Source organism: Centrocercus urophasianus, unplaced genomic scaffold (assembly GCF_019232065.1).
Source record: "Centrocercus urophasianus isolate 14NV4802_14NV808 unplaced genomic scaffold, USGS_Curo_1.0 seq_18, whole genome shotgun sequence".
Taxonomy (NCBI): domain Eukaryota; kingdom Metazoa; phylum Chordata; class Aves; order Galliformes; family Phasianidae; genus Centrocercus; species Centrocercus urophasianus.
The window spans coordinates 28,171,377-28,196,882 of record NW_024884733.1 but is presented as its reverse complement, the minus strand read 5'-3'; the positions used below and the strand labels follow the sequence as shown (position 1 = coordinate 28,196,882).

At 46.5% G+C, this 25,506-nt stretch overlaps 3 protein-coding genes across 7 annotated transcripts in view; 2 read left to right on the top strand and 1 right to left on the bottom strand.

Moving 5' to 3' along the window:
- DEPDC1 (DEP domain containing 1) overlaps positions 1-599 on the top strand; it is a 10,597-nt gene extending 9,998 nt beyond the window's left edge. For all 3 annotated transcript variants that reach the window (XM_042819626.1, XM_042819628.1, XM_042819625.1), the window contains one exon: positions 332-599. In XM_042819626.1, coding sequence (XP_042675560.1) covers positions 332-472 — 141 coding nt within the window. In that variant the 3' untranslated portion in view covers positions 473-599. The remainder of the gene's footprint in view (positions 1-331) is intronic.
- Positions 600-2,940: 2,341 nt separating this feature from the next.
- RPE65 (retinoid isomerohydrolase RPE65) lies at positions 2,941-8,953 on the top strand. The gene is made up of 14 exons (XM_042820020.1): positions 2,941-2,951; positions 3,445-3,527; positions 4,227-4,377; positions 4,898-5,005; positions 5,081-5,222; positions 5,328-5,475; positions 5,936-6,017; positions 6,296-6,428; positions 6,521-6,660; positions 6,972-7,101; positions 7,619-7,733; positions 7,824-7,918; positions 8,019-8,130; positions 8,726-8,953. The coding sequence occupies exons 1-14, from the start codon at positions 2,941-2,943 to the stop codon at positions 8,875-8,877; spliced, it is 1,602 nt and encodes a 533-aa protein (XP_042675954.1). The 3' UTR covers positions 8,878-8,953.
- Positions 8,954-9,072: 119 nt separating this feature from the next.
- LOC122160973 (biotin-dependent 3-methylcrotonyl-coenzyme A carboxylase beta1 subunit-like) lies at positions 9,073-22,627 on the bottom strand. Of its 3 annotated transcripts, XR_006169015.1 has the most exons (14): positions 22,574-22,618; positions 21,188-21,499; positions 19,456-19,652; positions 18,455-18,633; positions 17,455-17,535; positions 16,865-17,043; positions 16,272-16,464; positions 15,168-15,259; positions 14,128-14,284; positions 13,262-13,384; positions 12,143-12,288; positions 11,610-11,691; positions 9,826-9,970; positions 9,073-9,579 (listed from the first exon to the last, which is right to left on the bottom strand). XR_006169015.1 is itself a non-coding variant. In XM_042820019.1 (13 exons), exons 2-13 carry the CDS (start codon positions 21,493-21,495, stop codon positions 9,887-9,889), a joined length of 1,821 nt encoding a protein of 606 aa, XP_042675953.1. In that variant the 5' UTR covers positions 21,496-21,592; positions 22,574-22,627; the 3' UTR covers positions 9,763-9,886. The 3 variants fall into 3 exon arrangements, 2 of the variants coding, with proteins under 2 accessions (XP_042675953.1, XP_042675951.1); XM_042820019.1 differs by lacking the exon at positions 9,073-9,579 and having other exon boundaries at positions 9,763-9,970; positions 21,188-21,592; positions 22,574-22,627; XM_042820017.1 differs by lacking the exon at positions 9,073-9,579 and having other exon boundaries at positions 9,763-9,970.
- Positions 22,628-25,506: the final 2,879 nt, after the last annotated feature.

Here is a 25,506-nt window from a genome sequence, read left to right as displayed (position 1 = left end):
TCTGTTGGAAGGGCTGTGCTGGTGTCTGTTGGAAGGGCTGTGCTGGTTACCGCAGCTGAGAACCACGAGAATCAAATGACTGCTCTCACTTCAACAGCAGATGAAGGGCTGACAGAACTTCTCATTGTTGTTTATCAGTCGAGCTCAGGAGCACAAAGGGCTGCAGCTTTGGTCGAGTGTCACAGCAGAGGTGTGACACAGCCTGATGCCTTGCCCTTCCTGCTGATGTATCTGTATGCAGTCATTCCTGCTTGTGTCCTGCATCGCTGGCTTGCATGTGTTTTTGTTGCCTTTCTTTGTCTGATTTAATGCTTTCTTGTGTACCTTCTAGTTCCAGAAGGAATATCCTCTGATATACCAGAACAGATTTCCTACCACAGAAAATGAAGCAGTGCTGTTTGAGAACAAACCTACCATCAAACAACCCATGCTGAGCCTAAGGAAACCCAAATTTCGCAGCCTGAGATATTAATGTCTGCTGCACATTGCCTGGGGGTGTGCCTGACCAAGGGGTGCTTGGAATGGAAGGCAGTCTGCAGTGGCTGTGCACACAGAAGGAAGGAATGTTTACATGAACACTATGCTGAGAAGTGCCAAATAACTTGGTTTTTTGGTTTTTTTTTTTTTTTTGGAAGTTACTTATATTTATTGTTTTCCTAGAAGTTATTTAACTGTTTACAAATTAATCAATGTATTGTGCCAAGCAAAATAAGCGTGGAAATGAAGCTACTAATTACCAAAAATTTGTATATGGTTTTTATATGGGAAACTAATGATGTGCATATTGTAATGTCTGTAATGTTTATTCAGGAGTTGGTGCCATGAGTTATAGTTTGTGTGCACTCCTGATTGTTTGCTGGGTGTGAATAAGTGCCTGCCTTGTTTTGTTTAAAGACAAACATTTTGAGAAAGCAAAGTTCAGTTTGGAACTAAATTAAAACTTGTTTTTGTTATTTCTAAGGGGGCCAGAAATTCACCAGAAAGGGATTATCTGGCTCCTTGAAATTCTTGTTTCCTCTCATCCAAAACAGTTCTTAAAATATTTATTTATATTAAAGCATGCTGTGTATTTCTGCTGTTTCCCTGAATGCGTATTTTGGGTGTAATGAGACCCTTCTCAAACAGCACTGGGTGACAGCAGATGGGATAGTGAACAGAATCCGGATGCACTGAGCTTCCCTGTTTTGTTCCCAGAAGCAAGCAGTGGATCTGTGTCAGTGCTTCTGTGAGAGAGCAGCTTAAAGTGTTTCCATAATAAGGTTCCAACTTAGCATTTGTATTTATATACATATATATACACACACATACTTTAGTGTTATTCATAAGGCTCTCAGCTCAAGATTGTCACTTCTACATTGTACACCATTCCTATGTGGTTTTGTCCTTTGGGTCTTCCTGGCTTAGAGTGTTCACCCTTAATTTCAGCCAATACTGGTCCCACTTCACTGTCCTGTGGTACCCCGGTGCTCACACAGCTGCTGGACAAACCATTTGTAATGCCTGTGCACAGCTGCTAAGCATCCTGCACCTGCAGAAACTTGCTTCTGCTCCTTGGACTGTTGGGTGTTTCATAAATGCATTAGTTAGTTGTGTTCTAATTCAGCAACTTACTAGGCTCACGTTTCTCAGGACTTGCCTTTCAGCAGCTTGCCCTCGTTGCTCGGTCCTTGATCCACGTTATTTAATGTCATTTAATTATTTAATGTTCCCTTCTGAGCTTTTAACAAACTTAAGAAAAACTTAAATAATAAACAGAGGCTGACCAGCAGTAGGAAGTTTCCACAGATGGAAATAGCTAAGAAGGGCTTACATTAAAAATCATTTTGTCTCGAGTGAGCTTTTAACCACTCTTTCCTTTTGCATATCTGTAATTCTGTTTGGGGAGCAGCTCATCAGGCACGAAATGGCAGGCTGTAACCTGTCAATGAGGTGTAAAAGGATGATCTGTTCAATGGAGCATAGCTTTGCTCTAAGAACAGTGATAGGAGGAAGGATTCATGGTTGCCTTCCATTCACTGGGGAAGAGAAAACGTTTTGGTGTGGCTGTACCGGCACAAACACTGCGAGCGAGGGCTCAGTGCTGCACAGCTGAGCAAAGGTTTGGTTCTGCTTTGCACCCCTTTGCTCTGAGAGGGGAGGCTGGTGTGAGCAAAGGGCTCAGGGCTGCTTCTCAGGTTCCACTCCACACTTAGAAAAGTCCACGTGTTCCTGTATCCACACTGTGGCTTTTTAATTTGCTTTCATGTGAGAATTAAACTCCTATTAGTCTGCTTTTTTTAAAGCCCTCGACTGGGTTTGAGTGTCGTGGTTCGTTTGGAGAAGATTTATTTGAAAAACATGTTAAGCTGTCACATCCAACAAGGGTTAGATCTCATGGATAGCTTGGGTTGGGTATTTGGAGATGCTTTTTCTCCAATGAGTGCTCAGCACTGCACGACTGCCTGGGGTGGAGGTCAGCATCCTGGGGGCGTCCCAGAGCTCTGGGGGTGGCTGGGGAGCTTGGAGAGCTTTTCCAACCTCAGTGATTCTGTGGTTGTAGGAGAGAGGAGCCAGCAGTGCCTGGTGATGCTGGCAGTGACACCTCTCCCCTGCCATCACTGGTGTCACCTGGTTTCTCAGCACGGCGCAGGATGGGGACTCGGTGACTGCAGCGCAGAGCTGAGATGAAGTGCAGCTCCAGTTCCTCTTTTTTATTGTTTTTTTTTTCTTTGTAATCTCTTCTGCTCGGGAAGAATTTAGGTCTCTGAAAAAACCCTCAAAGCTGCTTTTTGTGTGAACAGCAAGACAAAGCCCCGCAAGGCATCGGGAGGATTTTGGCCTGAAAGCCACCTCTGTTCCAGCACTGAGCCTGTTGGCTGCACGCAGCTCCCAGCACTCCTTCCTGCACACCCATAAAAACCCCCATGTGGCTCCAGGAGCCTCAAATCCTGCAGCGAGACAATGTACAGCCAGTGAGTGCTGCCGGGGCTCCTTACGTGGGCTGGGGGGTTGTTGCTCCTTGGGGCGGTGAGGTTGGGATCACGTGGGGTTTTGGGGCACCGAGGTGCTGGTCTGTGTTGGAGGCAAGGACCAAGTGCCATGCAAACTGTGTGCTTTGCTATAGGCAGGAATTGGAGCTTAGCAAATAATTTTCAGCTGTGTACTGCAAAACACTTTGCTTAAAAATGTAAAGAATTATTCAAGGCTTGGGAGAGGTAAGGTGGATGTTTGTTACTGAAAGGTGTCCTGCTTCCTGATGCGTCAAATGTCCTCGGTTTGTCCCTTGTGCCTGCAATAGACCACTTGTATGATGAGCTGCCTGCTGTCCTGCTGCTGGTTCCCCCTCTGTACCCCCAAGACCTCCTGTTGTTTCTCCCTGTTCTCCTCATTGGTTTTTGCAAGCGACAGCTTTGTCCTCCCAGCACCACTCGGAAGCTGCAAACACAGGTCTGGTGTCCCTTGCAGGGTGGAGCATCCCGCAGGAGGCTACAAGAAGCTCTTTGAGACAGTGGAGGAGCTGTCCTCCCCCGTCACTGCCCACGTCACAGGTTTGTGTGCCCTCACCACCTCCTGCCCTGGGAGCCCCATGCTGTTCTTGGTCAGGTCTGGGGGACTTGCAGGTCCTGGGACACAGGGATAAATGAGATCAAGGAAGTTCACACGTTTGGGACGTGGCTGAGTTGATGTGCTGGGAGTAGAGGAAGGACAGAGCAGTTGAGTGATCTTTGGCTTCCAAGGATCCCTGTTGTATGGCTCTGTGGGGTAAGAAGAAACCGTAGTCCTAAAGGCTCATCAAGGGCTTCTCTCTGGAGGGGAGAAGGCTCAAGGGAGACCTCATTTCTCCTCACAGCTCCTGGCAGGAGGTTGGGGTGAGAGGGGATCAGCCTCTGCTCCCAGGGAGCAGCAATGGGATGAGAGGTGACGGCTCACGCTGTGCAGGGCAGGGCAGGCTGGGTGCTGGGGGACATCTCTGCTCCAAAGAGCGCTCAGCACCGCACAGCCGCCCAGGGGAGGGGGGTCAGCATCCCTGGGGGTGTTCAGAGCTGGGGGGAGGTGGCACTGAGGGACGTGGGCAGTAGTTGGGCTTAGGGATCTTAGAGGGCTTTTCCAACCTGAATGATTCTGAGATTCCACAAAAGCATCCATGATCTCGTCCTGAAATAATAACGACTTTTAAAATTGAATAAACACAGGATAAAAAAAAAAGAAGACAAAATATTTTGACTATTCTTCTACATCTGCTGCAGGCAGGATTCCCACCTGGCTCAGGGGCAGCCTCCTGCGATGCGGGCCTGGCCTCTTTGAGGTCGGGGCAGAGCCATTTTACCACCTCTTCGATGGCCAGGCACTGCTGCACAAGTTTGACTTCAAGGAGGGACACGTCACCTACCACCGCAGGTGTGGGACGCAGCCAAGGACTGCTGTTCTTCTGGGGTCTGTGCTCACTGGAGGAGCTCCAGCAGGGAGCTGTGCCCAAGTGAGGCACTGGGGCAGAAAAGTGGGGGTGCCCAGTCCCCAGAGGTGCCGAGGCCAGGCTGGATGGAACCTTGAGCTGCCCATGGCACGGGGTTGGAACTGGACAGGATGGAAGGTCCCTCTAACCCAGCCATTCTGCAGTTCTGTCAACAACAGCACATGGCAAAATATGCAGCCTTTTTACAGTTTGGAAATGTTCTGTGAAGATGAGGGCAGCAGGGGCTGCCTGCAGCTGCACTGACAACGTGCTCCTGGGGGTTGCAGCTGCCCTCCATGTCCAGGGCTCCAGCACTTCACATGCTGCAACGCAACCCTGGTCACTGCCAGGGGCTGGACTGAGCTCTCATGAGCCTCATCACAAAAAGTATTTGTGTTTATTTTAATTGAATTGCCTTGCTTTTTGCCTTGGTGTGACTGCCTGTAATGTGCTTCACCTCCTCAGGTTTGTTAGGACAGATGCTTATGTGCGAGCCATGACAGAGAAGAGGATCGTGATAACTGAATTTGGTACCTACGCCTACCCAGACCCGTGCAAGAACATTTTCTCCAGGTATCGGGGCTCTGCCAAGCACTGCAGCTTCGTGCCACGGGGCCTCTGCTGACCCTGCTGCCTTCCTCCACACAGGTTTTTCTCCTACTTTAAAGGGGTGGAGGTCACAGATAATGCCCTCGTTAATGTCTACCCCGTTGGCGAGGACTACTACGCCTGTACAGAGACCAACTTTATCACCAAAATTAACCCAGACACTCTAGAGACAATTAAGCAGGTAGGTTTTGGCAATCAGCTCCCAACACAGGGCAGCCTCACCTCTCTTCCCACATCGCTCACCCTCGTCCCAGACAGACAATGCCTCCCCACACTCTGTCCCCAGGTGGATCTCTGCAAATACGTCTCTGTCAATGGGGCCACAGCTCACCCCCACGTGGAGAACGATGGCACCGTTTACAACATTGGCAATTGCTTTGGGAAAAATTTCTCACTGGCCTACAACATCATACGGATTCCTCCACTCCAAGCAGGTCAGTTCAACACACCTCCAAACGAGCTCGTGAAAATCTTGTTCTATAAACTACTTCTTATTATTCAAATGCATTTTGTCATCAGATTTCTTCGTTTGGTCTTTCTTCTTTTTTTCAGCAGTAGAAATGTTATCTTTAACACAGTTATTTACGTGATTCTAGACGATGAGTGTCCAACCTTTTGGCCTGCATAGGCCAAACTGAGCAAAGAGGAACTGTCGTGGGCCACATATAAATCATAAGATAGTTAATGTATGTAAATAACAAAACTTTTTTTTTTTTCTATTAAAGCATTAAAAGAAAAGAAGACACCAAAACCATAAAACTAGCAAGCTGGATACATGCCCTAGCTCACAAGCTTCCTTTGTGCTAGAGGCAGAGGCCTTGCAGGGCAAGCAACGCTAATGCAGGCAGCGTGTGGCTGGAAGCTCCCCTCTAACCATGTGGCTGTCCTTTGCAGACAAGGAGGACCCAATGAACAAGTCAGAGGTGGTGGTGCAGTTCCCTTGCAGTGACAGATTTAAGCCCTCCTACGTGCACAGGTAACTCCTGCCAGGCTCAGCTGGCTGACTGCAGACTCACTGCGCTCTGGTTCCTTGTTGCATGCAGCATGCTCACCATCTCAAACCAGCTGCTTTGGCAAATGAGTCTTCCCTGACAGAGCTCCCTTCTAGAAGTGGCAGCAGGACTTGGTTTTGCTTGTAATGAGCAACAACTGCAAGAGCTGGTACCGACGTCGGGGTGCCTGCATGGCTGTAGCATTAAGCTCCGTACTGCGTCCCGTGCTGCACTGTGCTCCACGTGCTCTGTGTTCCCACAGCTTTGGCCTGACCCCAAATTACATCGTATTTGTCGAAACCCCGGTGAAGATCAACCTCCTCAAGTTCCTCTCCTCCTGGAGCCTCTGGGGAGCCAACTACATGGACTGCTTTGAGTCCAACGAGACCATGGGGGTAAGTCCAACGAGACCATGGGTCACATAGGGCCTGTGCCCACCACACCATGCCCACTCACCAGTGAGACTGACCTGCTGCTTGCCTTTCAGGTCTGGCTTCACGTGGCAGAGAAAAAGAAAGGACGGCTCCTCAACATCAAGTACCGGACCTCAGCCTTCAACCTCTTCCATCACATCAACACCTTCGAGGATAACGGGTTCCTCATTGTCGACCTCTGCACGTGGAAGGGGTGGGTGCCAACACTGCCTTCATAGAATCACTCCTCTGAGACCCCCAGCCTGCCCCCCATGCCCACTGCCCACATCCCTCAATACCACATCGCCACGGTTCTGGACACCCCCTGGGCAGCGTGTGCCAATGCTTCCATATCAAGGCCCCACACCAAGATGGAAACGGCTCATCTGGTCTGGCCCTGTGACTTTCAGTGGATCAGAACAGGGCTCGTGTCATTTAATTGAATTCTAGGGAAAAAAAATAGCTGTTTTGGAACTCGTTCCTGGCAATGACTTCTTTGCTGTCTCTGATCCCATTTCTGTGCAGATTTGAGTTTGTTTACAATTACCTCTACTTAGCCAACCTCCGAGCAAACTGGGATGAGGTAAAGAAGCAGGCAGAGAAAGCCCCCCAGCCCGAAGCCCGCAGATACGTGCTGCCCCTCCGCATCAACAAGGTACCGCCCAGCCCTGCCTCCAGCACTGCTGTCTGCACAGCTCCTGCACTCTGTGGCCAAGTACTCCCAGTGCTTTTCCTGGTCAGGCTTAATTCAAACTTTTCCTTCCCATTACAACGTTTAACCCTTAAAGCAGCAGTCAGCTTGGTGCAGAGCTGTGTGATTTCCAGCTCCCCCTCCTCACTGGATGAGTCTATCTGAGCTGTATTCTCGCACTGCTGCTCAAGCAAACCATGCAGACCATAACAAGCCTCCAACTGTCCTGTCGAGGGGGAAAAGTTACATGTGTGTTCACCTAATAAGCATGCTGAGAGCAGAAATACAGGCTGGATTTAGCCTGATTGATAGGCATTCTTATTACACTAAAAGCTGACTAAGAAAACAAAAGAATCAACCATTCCTGCGCATGTTTCTATTCTGCAGCTTCACGAGGCTTTGCTGCACATCGCCAGCTTCCATGCTGGTACACTCAGAACTTTGTTTCTCCATTTGTCTTGGGTGTTGTTCTTTGTCCCAGGCCGACACAGGCAAGAACCTGGTCACCCTGCCCTACACGACAGCCACTGCGACGCTGCGCAGCGATGAGACCATCTGGCTGGAGCCAGAAGTTATTTTCTCAGGGCCACGCCATGGTAAGATGACAGCTCTGAGCCACAGAGCAGCACAGGTCCCATCAGCCATCCATGTCCTGCTAATCCTCATGCATACACTTATTTTTGCAGCCTTTGAATTTCCACAGATCAATTACAAGAAATATGGTGGGAAACCATATACGTACACATATGGGCTTGGACTGAATCACTTTGTTCCAGACAGGGTAACTATCAGGGAAGGGGTGAGGCACATCTTTTTGATGAGCTTTTGCTTAATGGCAAGTTAGGGCATTTTTGAGATGTGGTTTTATTTTCTCCACTTAGCTTTGCAAGCTGAATGTTAAAACAAAGGAGACCTGGGTGTGGCAGGAGCCAGATTCGTACCCATCAGAGCCAATCTTCGTTTCCCATCCAGATGCTCTGGAGGAGGATGATGGTAAGCAATGATTTTTGGATTGTTAATTGGAGTTGATTGCAGTCTGTGTCCGCTGGCCCCAGGTGTGCTGGTGCTAAGACCTACTTCCATGGTGCACAGGGGCATGCAGGAGCCAGGGGACCTGCAGGCTGCTCCTGGGTGAGATGTGCCCTGCTCTAACGCTGCAGGAGAGTTTCTGAGAGCACGGAAAAATCAGAATTGAATGAAAACATAGGAAAAAATCTGTAGGTTCAGATCATCTGTTCTCATTTCCCAGCCTTTTTCCATCAGGAAGCACACTACTAAAAGAATTCCAGATGGCCAAGCTTTGTGAAATTTAACCTGTGTTAAACCAAGGATGTTTTCACTTCTAAAGCCCTCCTCCCTGTGTAAAAGGGGGACAAATTCAGGCTTTGGATGTGGAGGACACAGAGCTGTGTTCATGCCAAGCACTGCACACATTTATTCACACACTGCCAGCCCTGTACCTACTTCTGAAGGTGGCAGCACTAGGTTTAAATCTATTCATTCCCCGAATTCCTCATCCCTGAGCAGGAACACATGAAGCCAGGAGAGCCCTTGGCTGTGCTGAGTGCCTGTGTTTGTCACCTCCCAGGGGTGGTGCTGAGCATTGTGATCAGCCCCGGCTCAGGGCCAAAGCCTGCCTACCTCCTGATCCTGAACGCCAAGGACATGAGCGAAGTGGCCAGGGCTGAAGTGGAGGTGAACATCCCTGTGACTTTCCATGGACTCTTCAAAAGAGCGTGAGTGCTGCCTGCAACACGCCGTGTGAGGCTTCTTCCAGCTTCAAAAAGATGCAGTCTCCATTTGCAAGCACGCAGAAAGTGACACTGAAGGAATTTAGGACATTTATTTGTGAGTACTTAGTTCACAGAACTATGGAATGGCTTCGGTTGGAAGGGACATCACAGCCCTTCCAGTTCCAAACCCCTGCCTCAGGTACCCACAGGTGCCTCACTGCCCTAATTGAGACTGAACATTTCAGTTTGGCTGCTTATTTCTCAGAATACTCACCCAGACATTTCTCAAATGTACTCCACGGCCTAATTTCAAGATGTACAATGCAATACAATAAACCATACGGTTTCTTTTACAAAATTAAATGTTGTAGATGCAACAGAGAGAAAGATGCAGGAAATAGCACAGTGCAACCTCAGTGCCTCTACACATGGTAACATGTAGAAGACAGTGTGCTGTTGCATCCTTTGAGAAGAGGTAATTTTTATCCTATGGGGGTGTTTTGGATTGAACTCACCTCCTGGTCACTGCACCAGCATCCTCAGAGCAAGCTGAGGGCAGCCCTTCCACGGTGCTCTGGCAATCCCACTTTGCAGGCAGCATTCTGTGCTTTGCTAAATCTTACATGCATTACTCTTGTCTAGTTTTCAGCCACGTGTGTCCTCTCTTTCTCATTTCTTTGCTCAAAGTGCTGTTTGAGTTCTGCATATTCTTAGTATGAAAAAAAATAAAAACAAAAAAATCAAGCAATTGTTACAGCTTAGGGTGAATTTGCTTTGTTAGAGTGCTACAGAATCAAAACTTAATCCCTTCTTTCCACAAAATGACTGTGCAGTACTAACAGACTATGTCCCAAAATACAAACTTCTTTGTAAACAGACTTGAAATCCAGGATTGTTTGTTTGCAGTGGTTTAACGTTTTTATTCATGGTATCAAAGAATTAGAAAATCATTTACATTAAAGCTTTCCAATATAAGGTGCTATCTTCAAAGGGTGATTACTGGAGAAGGGCTGCATTTACATTCTCATCACAGGATACTGGTAAGGAGGTGGCACCTGGTACTTCTGCTGCTCTATGATCTGCAAGCACTGTGCAATTACCTGATTAAAACAAAAAAGCAACCACAAACAAGATAAGCAATGAGCCTCTGAAACAGAAGTCAGGAAAGGTTACCAGTTAAGCAGTTATTCAATAATACATCTGTTCTTATTTCTGCAAATCAGTGTGCATTTAAAATGTACAGCTGCAGTTTGCAAAAACAGACAGCAGTGTGATGTGACACTGGGTCATAGGAAATGCAAAGAGAAAAGATGCCTGAAAGTTTCTTTCAGTTATTTCATAGCTACACGCCTAAGATTTCCAATATCAAGATGTTCTGCTCTTCTCCTTAAGTGTCCATCTTCTAATAGGTGATATTTCTTGGTGCCTCGTGAGAGCAGGGAAAGAATACACAGAACTGGTTTGGGGCTTTGAACAAAATCTCAGAGCATTTTAACTTTTATCTCCTGGCACATGCAGTAGTTGGCTTTGCCAAAGCCTTTTCTCTGGAAAAGCTTTTTGCTGAAAATTTCAGAGTTGGGATAAGGATTCTCCCAATTTCAGTGTGTGTGTATTTGACTGCTGGCACAGCAGCACGTGTTGTCCTGAAAAAATTATTGTTTTTTAAAGGCATGCTAAATACAGGCACGTGCTGTCAGTTCAGACAAAGACTGAACCTCCATCTAGGAGCAAGAGCCAGGATAAAATAGCAAAACCACAGTGTTAAATAAATGACTGAACAACTAAATATGTGAACATGAATTGTGGCATGCTGGTGAAACCTGTACTGCCTGAAGAGAATCACAGCAACTCAGTCCAACTGTCACACTTTTCTTCACTCAAGTGGTTCCCAGAGAAAGGCAGGGTCTCAAGCACTAGAAAATGCCTGGATGAGGAGCTATGAGATGTGGTTTAGTAGCTTGTGGCACTGATAGGAATGGGAGGGTGGTTGGACTAGATGATCTTGCAGGTCATTTCCAACCTTGTGATTCTGTGATTCTGTAAAACGCTTCTCAGGCCAATTCCATTATCAAAGTCCCTATATCCACTCCAGAAAATATTGAACATGGGTTGCACCATAAATATGTGCCCTAGTTAGAAATATGAATTGGTATCAGGGTGTATTTGTGATCGTTTGGGGTTGGGTTTTGTTTTGTTTTGTTTTTTAAAGAAAGCCTTCAGAAGTGCAAAGAACACCTCCACACTGCTAACAAACAGTGCAACACTGCAAAACAGCAGTGGTGGCTTTTAGAAAGAACATCTTGGAGAAGATGCCTACCAACTGAGAAAACATCCTGTAACAAAAGAACAAAAACAATGCAGTGAAGAGGAAACTTAAGAGAGCAAACACGGGTCATGTGCAAGACCATAAAAAGGAAGGAGTGGGAGACTGAACCAAACTGGAAAGTCAGTTGAGGTTCACTGAGGAAATCCTGTAGTCAGAATGCACCCAGAGTTCAACAGAAATTTTTTAGAAGAACAAATAGGTCTATATCTTCAGATAGGGTAGAGAACAGATGAGAATCCAAAGCTAAATACCAGGAAAAACAGAGTAAGAACTCAGAGACCTGGTTCTGGAAATCAGCATGCCAGCTGACCGCAAGTAAACAAACCAGAGGCTTGCACATTCATCACAAGGTGAGATCTGGGGATGAAAATGTATTACAGAACATACACTGGGAAAAAAACAAAGCCAGCTACCTTCCTGGTATCCTGGGGGAGAACTACACCATCATCCCAGAGTCTGGCAGAAGAGTAAAACGCACTGCTCTCTTCCTCAAGCCTGGAGAAGAGAGAACATGAAACACGCTTAGAAACAGAAAAGTTTAACCAAAAAAGCAGCAGGCTGGTAAAACAAAGTTGAAGATAACAAAGGCATATGTTTCTATTTCAAGTGAATGTGCTGTTCTAGTGTTAAAATCCACTAGGATCCAGCAAATACATAACAGATCCGATCCTTCTGTAGCTCAAAGATGATCCTCTGCATTCACAAGATCACTACAGGTTAATTCACAGCACTGACTTGTTTTGTGATTGCAGGATTTTCTAAGTAAAAGTTTTGCATTTCCCTGGCAAGATCCTAAGAGTACACATGGAATTATACAGAATTCTAAAATAGTTTTCATCAAATCCAGGTTTGTTTCAGTTGTTTGGGATGTGTTGACCTGAAATATGAGCATAGGTAGGTATAAATGTCAGCATAACTGCAGGATTTTACTGCTTAATGTCCTTACTTTTGTTTCAAACGTTTTAGCTCAGATTCATCTGTACAATCACTGTCTCCAGCTTGTGGGACCATGGACAAATGTCTTGAATCCACAAGAGCAACTCTTGCATTAGGCCATAAGAACAGAAAGTTTGGACTGAACGATCTCCCACACTGCAAAAATAAAACAGTAAAAAAAATACAGTAGAAATTCACTGAATTTAATCACAAAAAAAAAAAAAAAAAAAAGGGCCTACAGTGCCACTATCAAGTTAGAGACAAAATGTAACAGTTACATTTCTAAAGCAATAGGGATGCAGATCCTTTCCCATTACAGCTCCAGATCACGGAATGCTAGAATCCTTAGAGCTGGAAGGGACCTCTGAGGGCCATCAAGTCCAACTGCCCTGCAGTGCACAGGCACACCACAGCTAGGTCAGGATGCCAGGGCCTGATCCAGCCTGGCCTTGAAAGCCTTCCAGGGACAGGGCATTAATCACATCTCCGGCAGCACTGTTCCAGTGCCTCACCACCTCACTGAAAAAAATTGTTTCCTTATACCTAACCTAAATCCAACCTCCCTGAGCCTGAAGCCATTTCCCCTTGTCCCGTCGCCACAGACCCCACCATCAGTTTGTCCCCTTCTTTCCTGTAGCTCCCCTTTAGATACTGACAGGCCACCATCAGGTCACCTCACAGCCTTCTCTTCTCCAGATCCCCTGCAGAAGTAACCACCACATCCCACTGCTTTCAATACTGGTGTTTATTTCACCCTGTCTAATCCCAAGTGAGCAAAGAGCCCAGTGCACCTCCTAGCGGCGTGAGTAGCACACACAGCAACACAACTGAAAAAGATGCAGCCCTCGACCACTGAAAACAGCCGTGTGCAGAGCAAACAGCAGTGCTGAATTCACAGTACTGACATTTTCAGACAATCTGATTTTCAGAACCCGCTCCAGGTCCATTGCAGATCAAATCTGCTGTAATCACGCCTTGTGACGCAGTTCTTATTTACGATTAATTACGATCACCAATCAAGTTAAAAGTCTGCACAGCAGCTGACGATGCTGAAAAGATGAAAGCGCCGCGAGTGCTGGGCAAAGCGTAAAGTCGAGTGCCAACCCCCTGAGCTCTGTGCCATCCTTACCATCGCATAACTTTCGCTCCCAAAACAGCCACCAATCACTATGGTGATTTTGGGAACAGCTGCACAAGCGACAGCAGCCATCATGGAGGCCTGGGCTTTCAACCTGTTGGCCTGAGCCTCTGCCTGAAATGAAAAGAAGCATTTTAGTGCTGCGCTTTTTTAGATTCCTTCCACTTCCCCCAAACTTGCAACCTACTTCTAAAACAATTCTTTCTTCATGATGCCATGTGATCGTTTCTTCCATAACAGCAAGGTGGGATCTATGAACTAACCACCAGGACCCACAGTGCTACTTATTTTACAGCGTAAATCAGCAGAACAGTTACAACCAGTGTGCAGAAACCTGAGATACAGAGCAACTCTGGGTCTCCCAGGCATCAGCAGAGCTCAGATACAACAGAATTGCAGCAGGCTTTGTCTTAAGTGCTGGTGACAGCAGGGAGAATGGAGCTGCAAAAGTCTCTTAACATAGGCTCTACAAGGAGGCTTTCCAAAGCCCAGGACACAGCATGCTGTACTTCAATGCCTTCACTTTAGAAAAGGGAAATATTTATTTTTTGTGGATCACAGTGGTAGCAGAAGAACCAACAGGCTCAAGAACAAACCATCTCAAAGGGAAGAGCACCACAAATTCTGAATGTCACAGCCTGCACTACCAGCCTGGCTGCAGGCCTGTCTAAAATCAAAATCAAGTGAGAAAGCAAAGGGAAGATTTAAGAAAGTTAATTATGAAACTTCTTGATTTGACCACCAAAAGTGGATTAAAAATTAGTTTTCCTAGTAGTCAATAGTTTTCAAAATGTGTATTAGCTAAAATAAGAGCCAGGCATTGCCTGAATGAAGCAGGGCAGATTAACACGCCATACCTGAGAGATGCTGGTTGGCTCTGCTGCATGCGGGGCAGTATTTTGGAAAAAGAGGATGGGAATGCCCCGGTGACTGCACAGCTGCACAAAATGGCTGCCCTTGAGAGCAGCATCATGAGAAAGCTCCCCATTGTTAGCCACCACTCCCACCAAGTGCCTACAAAACAGACACACAAATGTTTTCCCCAGAAATGAAGAAAAGGTGGCATGCAGCATCCTGCTGAGGGGTGGAAACATAAAAGGATGGCGTGGATCTGCCCTTTTGCAAAGATCCAGACTCTAAAAGAATGCCATCACATGCACCATTTCATTCATGGAACCTTCTACCCCTAACGAGACATTTTATAGCACTCCCTATGTACAAAGCACAGAAGCATTAACACTCACAAGAAGGCAGCTAAGGGTACAGGTGATCTGCCACAGCTCACACTGCAAGATGGCAAACTAGGTGCCAGGATTCTGGGTGCCCTCCGTTTCCTCTAACATATATCACAACAGTCAAGATGAAAAGTTTATATTTTTTGCCAAAAAGCTCTCTAAAGTACATTTTACTACTTTTTTTTTTTTAATTAATTTTTTTGCTGGAATGTTGTATGTTTTATGAGTGTGCTGTAAGACTGAGTCTGCCCTGAGCTATGCTAGGCTCTACAGTACGGATACTGTTCCACTATTCCATCTCCATCCTGCAGGAGATGGGATAACTTTGGGCTCAGCCTGGGAAGGAACACTTACAGATGCTGTTTCTTACTTCTCAGAGAATCTGCTGAAATGTCAAAGTTCCAACTGTCCAGTGACTTAATTGCCCAAATAAATAATTTCACAAAGTCATGAAACGATTCATTTGTAATCAGCCTGAGACACAACGAATGTGGGGCCCAAAGATAAAGGATGAGGCTTCCTGGAAGTACTTATCATCAATTCCTCATTGAGTCAGAACTCCTTAAATACTGTTCTGGGAATATTGTAGATCCTGATAGTGGTACAAAAGCTATTTGGACATACACATCCATGCACAGTGATGGTGAATCTCATAGCCTTACCCTTCCACGTGGCCAAATCCTGTTACTAATGTTGTTCCATAGTCAGCCTTGAACTCCTGGAACCTGCTTCCATCCAGCAGGCGGCTCAGAACCTGCAAAGAAATACACAGCCTTGCCTATAGAAATCTAGGTGAAAACAGACCAGTCCTGGTGAAAGATATGCTCTGTTCAAGCAGTGGAGAGACCTCTATTACACAAATAGTCAAACGAAATGATCACAGCGCTCCTTTCATGTCTTATGCTCCAATAAATACCCCATATGCACAAAGCATCAAATCTGTGTTTTTGTTTGACTACCAACCATATCTCCTGAGACACAGTTCAACCCCACAATTATTTCAAAGTTACAGACCACAGCTGCTCCTGTGCATAAAAGCCTTGCTAAAACAGCAGCACATACAGTTGCATTTTGCCTGCCTGAGGACACCCAGCAGCATAGTGCTCACACTTCTTCTGAATGCAGATTTAAGAGCTGCTAGTCAAAGCTACAAAGCTACACTGCTGATTACAGCCAATCCCCTTAACTCCAGGAGCTTACCACTGGTAAAGATAAGGGGCTCACATCCTCAGAGAAGACCAAGCCTCACCTAGAATTACACAATAACCATACTGCTGTGCAGTTCTGCACGTCTCTGCAGAGGTGGTTACCCCAACCTCAAACAAATCTAGCTTCAATTTCTTTGTTTTTGCATTTTTCATTAGGCATTTGATTTACACATAGAGCCTAGACCCCTTAAAAAAAAACCAACAACACAGAGATGGGAGACAGGACACAACAGGACACAAGCCCCTTTCTAAAGGGATGCATGATGTAAAGCAGCCAACAGGGCACAGAAACAGATGGGTATCAGCTGGTGTGATCTGTAATTATCTTGTCTCTAGCAGGCTTTCTGTTTAAACATTTTCAACAACTCTACAGAATCAGTGCTATTCTGTTTTGCAGCAAACTCAAGACTGGGTGGCAACTGATTAGGCAACTATATGAAATCTCTCAGGTACTTTGTGATTTCCCTATGGGGGAAGAACTCCTCATTGCCTATCAGTCTGAAGATAACAGCTAGAGCAGACCAAAAGAATGAAGGAACATGGGATCTGCCAGCCTACCAATTTTACAGGAAGAGTGCAGCCATAATCTCGTGGTGCCAGCCCCAAGAGCTCATCAGAGCTATAGACAGGATGGTCATGCTCCACGAGCTCTTCTGGCACGGGCTCATAATTCAACGTTGAGATGATATTTCGAACACACTCATAGGCTTCCTTTTCTGAAGATGCAAAATGGTCACTGCAGCCACTGATTCTAAGAGAGAAAGCAACATTAATTAGTAGTAATGAAATCTGAATTCTGGTAGAAAACCCAAACTAAAGGAAGAACCTTCATCTCTACGTGAATATTTGACATCTCTGACAACATCGTGCTTTTTTGCTCCTGTATGAATGAGCTCAAAACATTACAGTCAGTGGGATTTCTGTGCAAACCAACCCAAAAATCAAGTTACTCCCCCGCATGTACAACTGAATATCACTAACTTTTGTCATAATTCACCTATCATTTCTAACATCTTTTTCAAGTCCTTGAGAACCACAGCAAGTTCAGTCACTGGAGACAGCTTCAGTCATGTCAATTTGGGATGGAATGGTACTTCCTTAAAGCTAAGTGTGCTCAGCTCTCTACAGTTTTCATGAATTGTTTTGCATACCTGGAGTGAAGTGTAGCTCCTCCTAGGTCCTCTGGAGACACATATTCTCCAGTAGCAGCTCTGACCAGAGGTGGGCCAGCAAGGAACAGAGTTCCAATTTTATCTACAATCACCGCTTCTTCTGCCATGGTTGGGACATAGGCACCTCCTGCTACACAGGAGCCACACACCACTGCCACCTGGGGGATACAGAACCAAGACCAAACCAACATGCTAAAGAGAGCAGAGTGGAAGGCCAAGTCATTGCCTTCACTTCAGAAATGTTCAAGAGACTGAACCACAGCCTGCAAAGCCATGAACTAAAGGTACAAATACAGCATGGACGTGGCTGCTCTTGGCAACACAGAGCTCAATGTTTACTCTGAAACCACCTGATGATTTGATGCTTCCCATGCAAATCAGTCAGTAAGCACTCAGAACATTCTTAATGCTGAAGTCTTCTATTATGTGAGATGCTATTTGCATCACTCTGCCCCGCAAATAGAAAAGGTGAGCTTTCAACAATGTATTGCACGTTTTAGAGCTGCTCCTAGAAGCTGTATTAGAAGAGAATTTTACTACACATACTTGCATTCAAAATGACACCATACCTGAGGGATTTTCATAGCAGATATTATTGCTTCATTGTAAAAAATTCTTCCACCATGCAGCTTGTCAGGGAACAGCTCTGACTGACATTAGAGAGAAGAGACACAGTGAATTTCAGTATCAGCTACAAAAGATAACAGTTCCTCTTCATTCATTCACAAAAGCATTGTAACAATTTTGAGGCAGCCACCACTAACAGTCACACCTGAAAGTTTCATGCACAGCATTCTCTGCTGCATTTGTTGTCCCTACACGTCGTGCAGTTCCACAAAAATACCCCTGGCCTCTGTGTTTCAAAAGCACAGGAAAGTTTCTTGTGTTTTGTGAAACCAATTTATTCCACAAAAGCTTCAACTGTAACCATGGGGAAGGGTAAGCTCATGTTCACACTTAAGCTGTGAAATGACTTCAGGAGAGTTTCCCTTTTTGCATAGTTCTTGGTTCAGTTCAGATAAAACCTTTTTCTACCCATTTGCTTTCAGTCTGGAGAGGGAACAACCAGTCTGTGATAACATGACCTCTGTGCATGGGAAAGCAACTTGTTCAAGTCTTCAAGGCCACTATAGCAAGAATTCTAAAAATTCTATTCTCAGAAGCTATGGAGGTTTGCACATTACTATCACAGACTTTGTAACAGAACACAGTAACTTCAAAGATTCTGAAGTTGAAAATAGGTATTTCAAACAACATTTCTGAGTTATTAAGGGCATCAAAGCATTTTGGTGCACTGAGAAGCAGCCATGCTGCCTGCTTGGTCACCAATTCGTCCCAACACTGATATTAAAGCTGCCACATTTTGACACTAGATGCAAAATTAGCCAAAGCCATCACTGCTGTTATGCATCTTGAAATCACCTCCTGGACTCAGATTTTCAGACAAAGCTCAACACAGTGTAAGCCAGCCCACCAAGAAAACACAACAGAAATCTCAGATTTCTACAGAATCAATATGATGGAGACAAGAAGTGAGAATATTCCTTTGCAAAGTGGTTCTGGAATTACCTGCAGTGGTAGGAACGCTCCCCCGCTGTCAACAAGGTACACAGACACCAGTCTGTTCTGCATGGCTATTTCCTGAGCTCTCAGCTGTTTCTTCACTCCTATTGGATAAATAGTTCCTCCTTTTACAGTTGCATCATTCGCTATGAAGACACACCAAATCCCACAGATCTTTCCAATTCCTACAAGAGGCAACACAGAAATGTATCAGACTCTGAGACACCGTAAATGAAACGAGGAGGCCAAGTTATTACTAGGGCATTCTTTTGTTAACACTGTTTCAGGAAGCTGCAAATTAACTTGCAAATACCAAACGTAGAAGAAATCTATAGCTCTTCTCCGGAATAAGAAGCGGAGGGATAATGACACACAGACAACAAACAAACAAATACATCTAAATTACACAAGACAGAACTTAAAATACAGCTTACACCTGGTGACAGTATAAGAGGAAAAAAAAACAGGCGACTTCCAGCTCTTGGAGTGAGTTAACAGGGAAGGGAATTAAAAACTACTGATACAAAACTGGAGAACATAAGGCTGTGGTTAAGGAAAGGCAGCATTTCACAATCCATTCTTCTGGTCGCTTTGTAAACTGGAACTGCTCCTCAAAGAGCAATGAACTTGAGAAATTCTGTGATTTGAGAAACATTACAAAACAAATGCCACAGGGGCTGCGCCATGCAGTAACTTGGTCACCTCTCATTGCACAGACATCAGTGTATGTGACACACCATTCTAAATCTTTTAGATGACTTTTCAGCCTGCAGACTACAACCATTGCACGCTGCCTACAGCCACTGACAACACATTCAAACATCACCTCTCAAATTACTTGGGTTCAAAACCCTCCTCCTTCCCAAGCTGCATCTCCAGCATGGGCTCATCCCAACAATACCCTCACCCCACGTGCATCTCGAGATCTAATACGAAACGTAATTAAAGATTCGAACAATTAAGCAAATGAACTTCATGAATTTCCCGTTACATTTCCTAGCAATTACCAGTGAGGCATCCAGCAGCAGGGACGTCACCATATGGCAGACTGAGGCCTGCAAGGGGGGACAGCTCGAGGAAGGACTCCTCATCCAGAAGCAGCTTCAGGCGCTCCCGAACAAACAGCTTCTTGTTTCTCTGGGTGTGACGCAGGACGGCGTTCTCTCCCCCTCCTTTACTGACCACCTGCAGCAACTCTGAGTATCTGGTTTGAAAAGAAAGTTCCAGTGAATGAAACCTTCCCTTACACGTTAGCCTTCCATAGGTTTTGCACAGTACTTCAATGTATTGCACAGGTTTCATCCCAGTGACATGGGAACAAAGATGAACTCACACAGCCTGGTAACGACAGAGAAGAACTGGCCCACAGGCCACACCATTCATAGCTATATATATTCACTAGATATAACAAAAAGCAGAGATATGTTATTTCAAGCAAATAGTTCAGTTTCATTCTTCAGAAGTCACCTCTCCAAGCCTAGCAGCAACCCATCCCAAAAAAGTGGAGTAATATAAATATTCTATTTGGAGCTTATGATCAGCTAGTAGACATCAAGTCCACTCCCCTCCCAGCACTTGCCTTGTGCCTCCAACACATTACTTCACAATATATGGGACCATACTCGGCTCCTATCAGCAAACCTGTGAACGGAGCACAGCGAAGGGTCTGACACCAGCCACCAAAGCACACTTTGAGAGATGCTGCCTTACAGCAGCAACCAGAGCCCCTAAGCTTGCAGATAGGAGTAAAGCTACCACAGTGTGCCAGTCCTAATTCAGCACAGACATCGACCCCAGGTTCCAACTGCTCCAGGGCAGAATCCAGCTGAGGGTTTCCTCTGCTGCTCCCCCTCAGCAAGTGCTGAAAGTTTACCTGGCAGGCCTAATGAGCAGCACAGAGGATGTACTTTAATAACACTGAATATTGCACTGTCACTAGGATCATCAAATAGAGAAACTCATTACCACTCATTACTGGAGAACATAAATTGCAGAACAGAATAAAACTGGAAACAAACGTGGTACTTCAAATAACTTTAATCTGAAACAAACCAGGTTGTATATTTGTTTTAAGTAAAACATTCTTTTTCACCAAGACACATCATCTGTAAACAAAAACACCTCCTGACACAACTACTTACCAACCGCTCTGTGTATGACTCCAGCACCTTACTAAGGGTTCCTGCAGACTGCAGAGGTTGAAAAACCTCAGGAAAAAAAAAGGGCAAGGGTTTTTAGCAATATTGCAAACGCCACCACAGGAGGGCACAGTGTGTTTTCCATAGCCGTGCTTCCAGCTCAAGCACCATCCCTCTGAACAAAGGCCTTTGAATTCTGCCACCGGATCCACAAGAATATACATTTTCCTGTTTTGCTAACAAATCGCAATTCTTCAAATGATTAAGTTTTCACTCCAAATTAACTGTGAAACTTACCTCATGAAGGCCCAGAAAATAATTATTGGCAATACATGCAGAACAATGTCATAGGATAACATTGAGATACAATGTGAACCCAGATTTGGGCACTGCAGTCAAGAGGAACTGCCCAGGAAGCAGCAGAAAGGAAAACAGCCAGGGCTTCAAAGCAGGCAGGAGAAAAAACAACCAAGAGGTTGTTTGCAGCTTCAGTTTTTAATTAGCAATCTAGGTTAAAAGCTCCTAAAAGCACCCGTGCGTAACTCTCCCATCACCTCACAGGTACCAACCATGCTGAAAACATCACAAAAGCTACTAGTACCTTTTAATGACAGCCTCACTGTTCCTGACGTTCTCCTCAAACACGTGTCGGTGCACAGGCAGGACGCGTCCATCCAGCAGTGGGTACATCTGAGCACAACGCCTGCGTTTGGCTTTGCTGCCTCCCAAGCAGCCGGGCAGCGCGCTGTGTGTCCCATTCTGTGCTATCCGTGCCCACTGCCTATCGCTGCTGGAGCCCAAGCACGTCCTTTTGAAGGCATGAGTTAGGGGTGGGAGTCTCGGCAGCAGCAATGATGCTGGGTGAGGGGAGTGCTTGCAAACAGAGCACAGGGCGACCTTGTTCCACATGACCCTGGGAATCGAAGCGCAATGAAAGGGTGCTCACTTCCAGCACGACCGTTCAGATCCCCCATGTGGGAATGGAACGTTGTTTCTGCATTTGATACTGAAAAGAGCAACTGGTTTGAAGAAGTAGAACATAATGCATTTGTATTCTGTAACTTATCCTTAGAAACAGTTGATCTAAGAAGTAAAAGTACTGCATATGTTAGCGGCATGTTTTAAAAACATTGTTACTGAATTATGTGATGAATTCTTCCTTTTAAACGTTCCAAACAATGCGAGTATAGGGTTTAGGGATTAGAAAACATATTGTAGGGTTGTTCTGTTAGGATAAGAAAATCCCAGCAAAAGAAAAACAGATTTAGCAAACATCAAAGCAGCCAGGGCCTCTACACAAGGCCGAACTGCCTCACTCTGTGAGAAGGTTGGGACTGACGGGCAGGCACCAAGATACTCCCCTGTCTTTCTCCCAAGCTTATCTGTGTGGAAAGGACAAGCAGATATCGGCAAAGAAGTGATCAAGTGTGGAATAAGTTAATTAATTAACTACTGATTTGTGCTTAGGCAGCAAAAATTTGTATTTGTCCAGTGTTTGCATGTTTAGTGAAGCGTCGAGAAGGTTGTGAACCTGCAGTACTCAGCCAGTGAGGAAGCAGGGGAGAAAGAGATCAGCGTCGGGAGACAGGGAATCAAGGGTGTAACGCCGTTTTCTGGGCGCTCTCCTGCTTGGATGGAGGCCCGCCATCGCAACTGCGAATAAAATCTGCTTGATCAGAGATACCGTCCTAGAAAATTATTTGGGTATTTCCACCCGAACTCCGTGCACGCAACAGAGGCCCCAGGTTCGCTGTAACCCGGCATCGCCCCGCGGGCGGGCAGGGCCGGCAGGGACCGCAGCGCGGCCTTCCGCCCAGGCGCGGCAGGGCCCAGGGTACCGGGGGTACCGAGGGTTCCTGGGGGCGAGCGGGGCCCACCCGGCCCGGCGCCGCGCTGCGGGTCGCGGATCGGCCCGGGCCCTGCACGCCCTGCACGCCCTGCGCGCCCGCCTCCTCCCGCCTCAACCCCGCGCCCCGCCGAGCCTTACTGGCAGCCAACGCCGCGCCGACCGCTCCGGGCCCGCCCCGAGGGCGGCTCCGCCTCCCGAGGCCTCTGCCCGGGCCCGCCTCCGCCGCAGGCCTCACACAGCCCGAAGGCCCCTCCGGTGCGCGGCCCTGCCCGACCCCGGCTTCCCCGCCTCGGTCCCTAGCGGCCCCGCACACCGCCTGCCGCCCCCCTGAAGGCCCAGCTCTCCGAGTGCGAACGGCGCGGCGGCACGGCGCGGCACATGGCTGCACACACACTGCACTGCACGTATTTGGTGTTTCAGATCACACGGCGTAGCCCCGGGAGCACCGCGCTATAGAGCCTCACCCGCCGTTAAGCACGCAAAGCTGGAGTTTCAGGGCCGCAGTCCACTGTGTCCGCTCGCTCCATCGCTGGGTGCTGCAGCGCTCGGCCCAGGGATGCCGGTGCTCCCTGTGCTCTGTGTCACAGAAATACCCCGGGAATTTGCTTCCCTTCCACGCCCCGCGCTGTCCCCGGGCTCTGACAGCCCCTCTGCCGTCCTTAGTCCTGACGTCGCCTGGAGCTTGCAGCTCGTTGCTGTCGGCAGCCTTGTTAACACGTGCCGGAGCTCCTCCACCATCCTTGCTAATTAGGCTCCGCAGAGGTAATTAAGCAATGACTAATACAGCAGCGAACGCAAGTATCCAGCATAAGCATGAGAGAGATTTTGCAGGTTGATACATTGGATATGTAATTAAAAAATCTTGGCTATAATAATCAAGACTGGATGCGCTATAGTAGTGTAAAACGTTCTATTTTTTTCTCTTATGCACAAAACAGGTAGGATCACCTTTGATGTTCTTTCCCTTTGTGCTGAGAATGGGGTTGCTGGAAGCAGCATCCCGCTGCCCTGAGGAGCTGCAGCTCAGCAGGCAGGGTTTGGGAGGATCCATCCAGTGGGGTGTCCTCTGCAGCCTGGAATGGCCGCATGGGACTGCCAGGGGCTGTGTGGGGCTGCAGGCACTTGTGGGCACTGCACAGCAAGAAGAGGTGGTGCCTGAACTGGGAATGCAGCCCTTGTTTGCACGTTCCTAAAATTCTCAGTAATTCTGGACCAGACAAACTGAGGTGAGCAGTGGGTGTATGTTACTGATGCTCATGGAATCATCCAGGAAGGATCCCCAACCCAGCCCCAGCCCACCCCCCTGTTCCCACTGCCCACGTCCTTCAGTGCCACATCCCCATGGCTCTGAACACCCCCAGGGACGGTGACCCCCTCGCTCCCTGGGCAGCTGTGCCAATGAAACTGGTGAATGAATAATCCCACTCAGAAAGTGTGCCACAAGCACTGGTGCAGCCACAGAGGGGTTCCTGGCACAGCCCATGAGGAACATCAGCAGCCTGTTACACCATCCAGGCCGATACAGGGCATTCCTTGTTCTGGGGTTTAGAATTGGAACTGGAATTGATTATTCCAGTTCATTCAGTCTCTACTTCTGTGGTGCAATCTCTCCCACTGATTTGAGCAACTTGTAGAGAGCTGAAGATGGGAGGCAGAAGGCACTTGGCAGCTTTCTGTGGATCGTTTTTATGTCCTGGGGCACTTTCTGTGAATGCTGGAGCTCTTTGTGGAGCAGGTGGAGACAGGGAAAGAAAGTGGTGACAGAAATGTGTGTAAAGCAGGAAATACAGCAGAGGTCAGAGCTGCTGAGATGTGTGGATGGCAGTGATGGTGCTCAGCTTTTTGAAGAAGGGAGTGCTGATGAAATGCAGTGAAATGCTCAAATATGCATTTAATGTGAGATTTAGGGTTCTTTTTTTTCTTGAGTTGACCCATATATAATTTCCCTGAATATTTTCAGTATTCTGTTCTGTGAATGCAGTAGAGAGACGACTATTCTAATTATAATCTTCGTTCTTATTTCATTTTCCATAGCTGTTAGACTTTCGTGAGATCCTTTATCTCTGAAATGCCAGCGATTTCATTTTAATTTGGGGATATATATATATTTTTTTAGGAATGCCTTTTGCAGTTGTAATGAGTTATCTTGTGATACAGATTTCCCAGCATCTGTGTTCACAGTCAGAAGATGCTGTATGTAATACGGGTTGCTTTACTCAGGTATGGAAGGGACTAAGCATTCTCACGCAGGCTGAACGCTGCTTGATAAAGCAAACCTTTCTCTTTGTTGCATTTGAGCCTTGACGTGTGCTTGTGTGTAAGTTTATCAGGAAGATTCAGCACCTGTCACTCTTTTTTTTGTCGCGAGAGGCAGCCTGGTGTGATGGCAAATCCTGTAATGAGATGCTAATTTATCTTTGGTAGTCCTCACGTGGAGCATCCTGTGTTTAATGGTCACCGAAGGTAAATGGAGTGAGGTGGTTAAAATAGCTGTTCTGGATGGGTGCAGCCTTGTGCAAGTGTTTGCAGTCGTTACTTTAAGCGCTTATTTTGGAGACTTTTGAGTGCTGAGAATTCAGAATATATAGGGCAGCATTTAGGAAAAATGTTAGCGTGGTTGCCTGCTTTAACGTGAACTGCAGCTGTGCCAAGGAAGGAACGTGCCATTTAAGGAACACTAAAGATCTGAGTGAAGTTTTTGCTCCACTTTATTTAGAAACTTGCTGGAGTGCACCGGATGCCGGGGGAAACCAGAACACACTTCTTAGATTGTCAGACCAAAGGCAGGAAGGTTCCCACAGGGCCCTGCTCCTGATGCAGCTTCTGTTTCTTATTTAGGTTTTGTTTCTTAATACCAAAAAGCTTGTAGTGGCATTCTGACAGCTGTGGCCTGAAAATTTGTCTAAATTAAAGCGGGTCTTGTTTATTTACTTAAAACTACTGACAGAAGGCATTTTTTAGGGGTTGCATAATCCTGAAATAGGTTCAGTTGATTCAACACAAATATGAAAAAAAGTCTTTTTCTTTGGCCACTCGAAGTATTTGTATGTACACAAGTGGGACGTCTATGA

Bases quoted from the DNA above. Each gene is read 5' to 3' on its own strand.
- RPE65 (XM_042820020.1), top strand. The intron at 6,429-6,520 runs GTAAGTCCAACG...CTTGCCTTTCAG, and splicing joins AGTCCAACGAGACCATGGGG to GTCTGGCTTCACGTGGCAGA. The intron at 6,661-6,971 runs GTGGGTGCCAAC...ATTTCTGTGCAG, and splicing joins GACCTCTGCACGTGGAAGGG to ATTTGAGTTTGTTTACAATT.
- LOC122160973 (XM_042820019.1), bottom strand. From the start codon at position 21,495: ATGTGGAACAAGGTCGCCCTGTGCTCTGTTTGCAAGCACTCCCCTCAC. The intron at 17,044-17,454 runs GTATGGTGTCAT...TGTATCCCCCAG, and splicing joins CTGCTATGAAAATCCCTCAG to GTGGCAGTGGTGTGTGGCTC. The intron at 13,385-14,127 runs GTATGGCGTGTT...TTTTCATTTCAG, and splicing joins AGCCAACCAGCATCTCTCAG to GCAGAGGCTCAGGCCAACAG.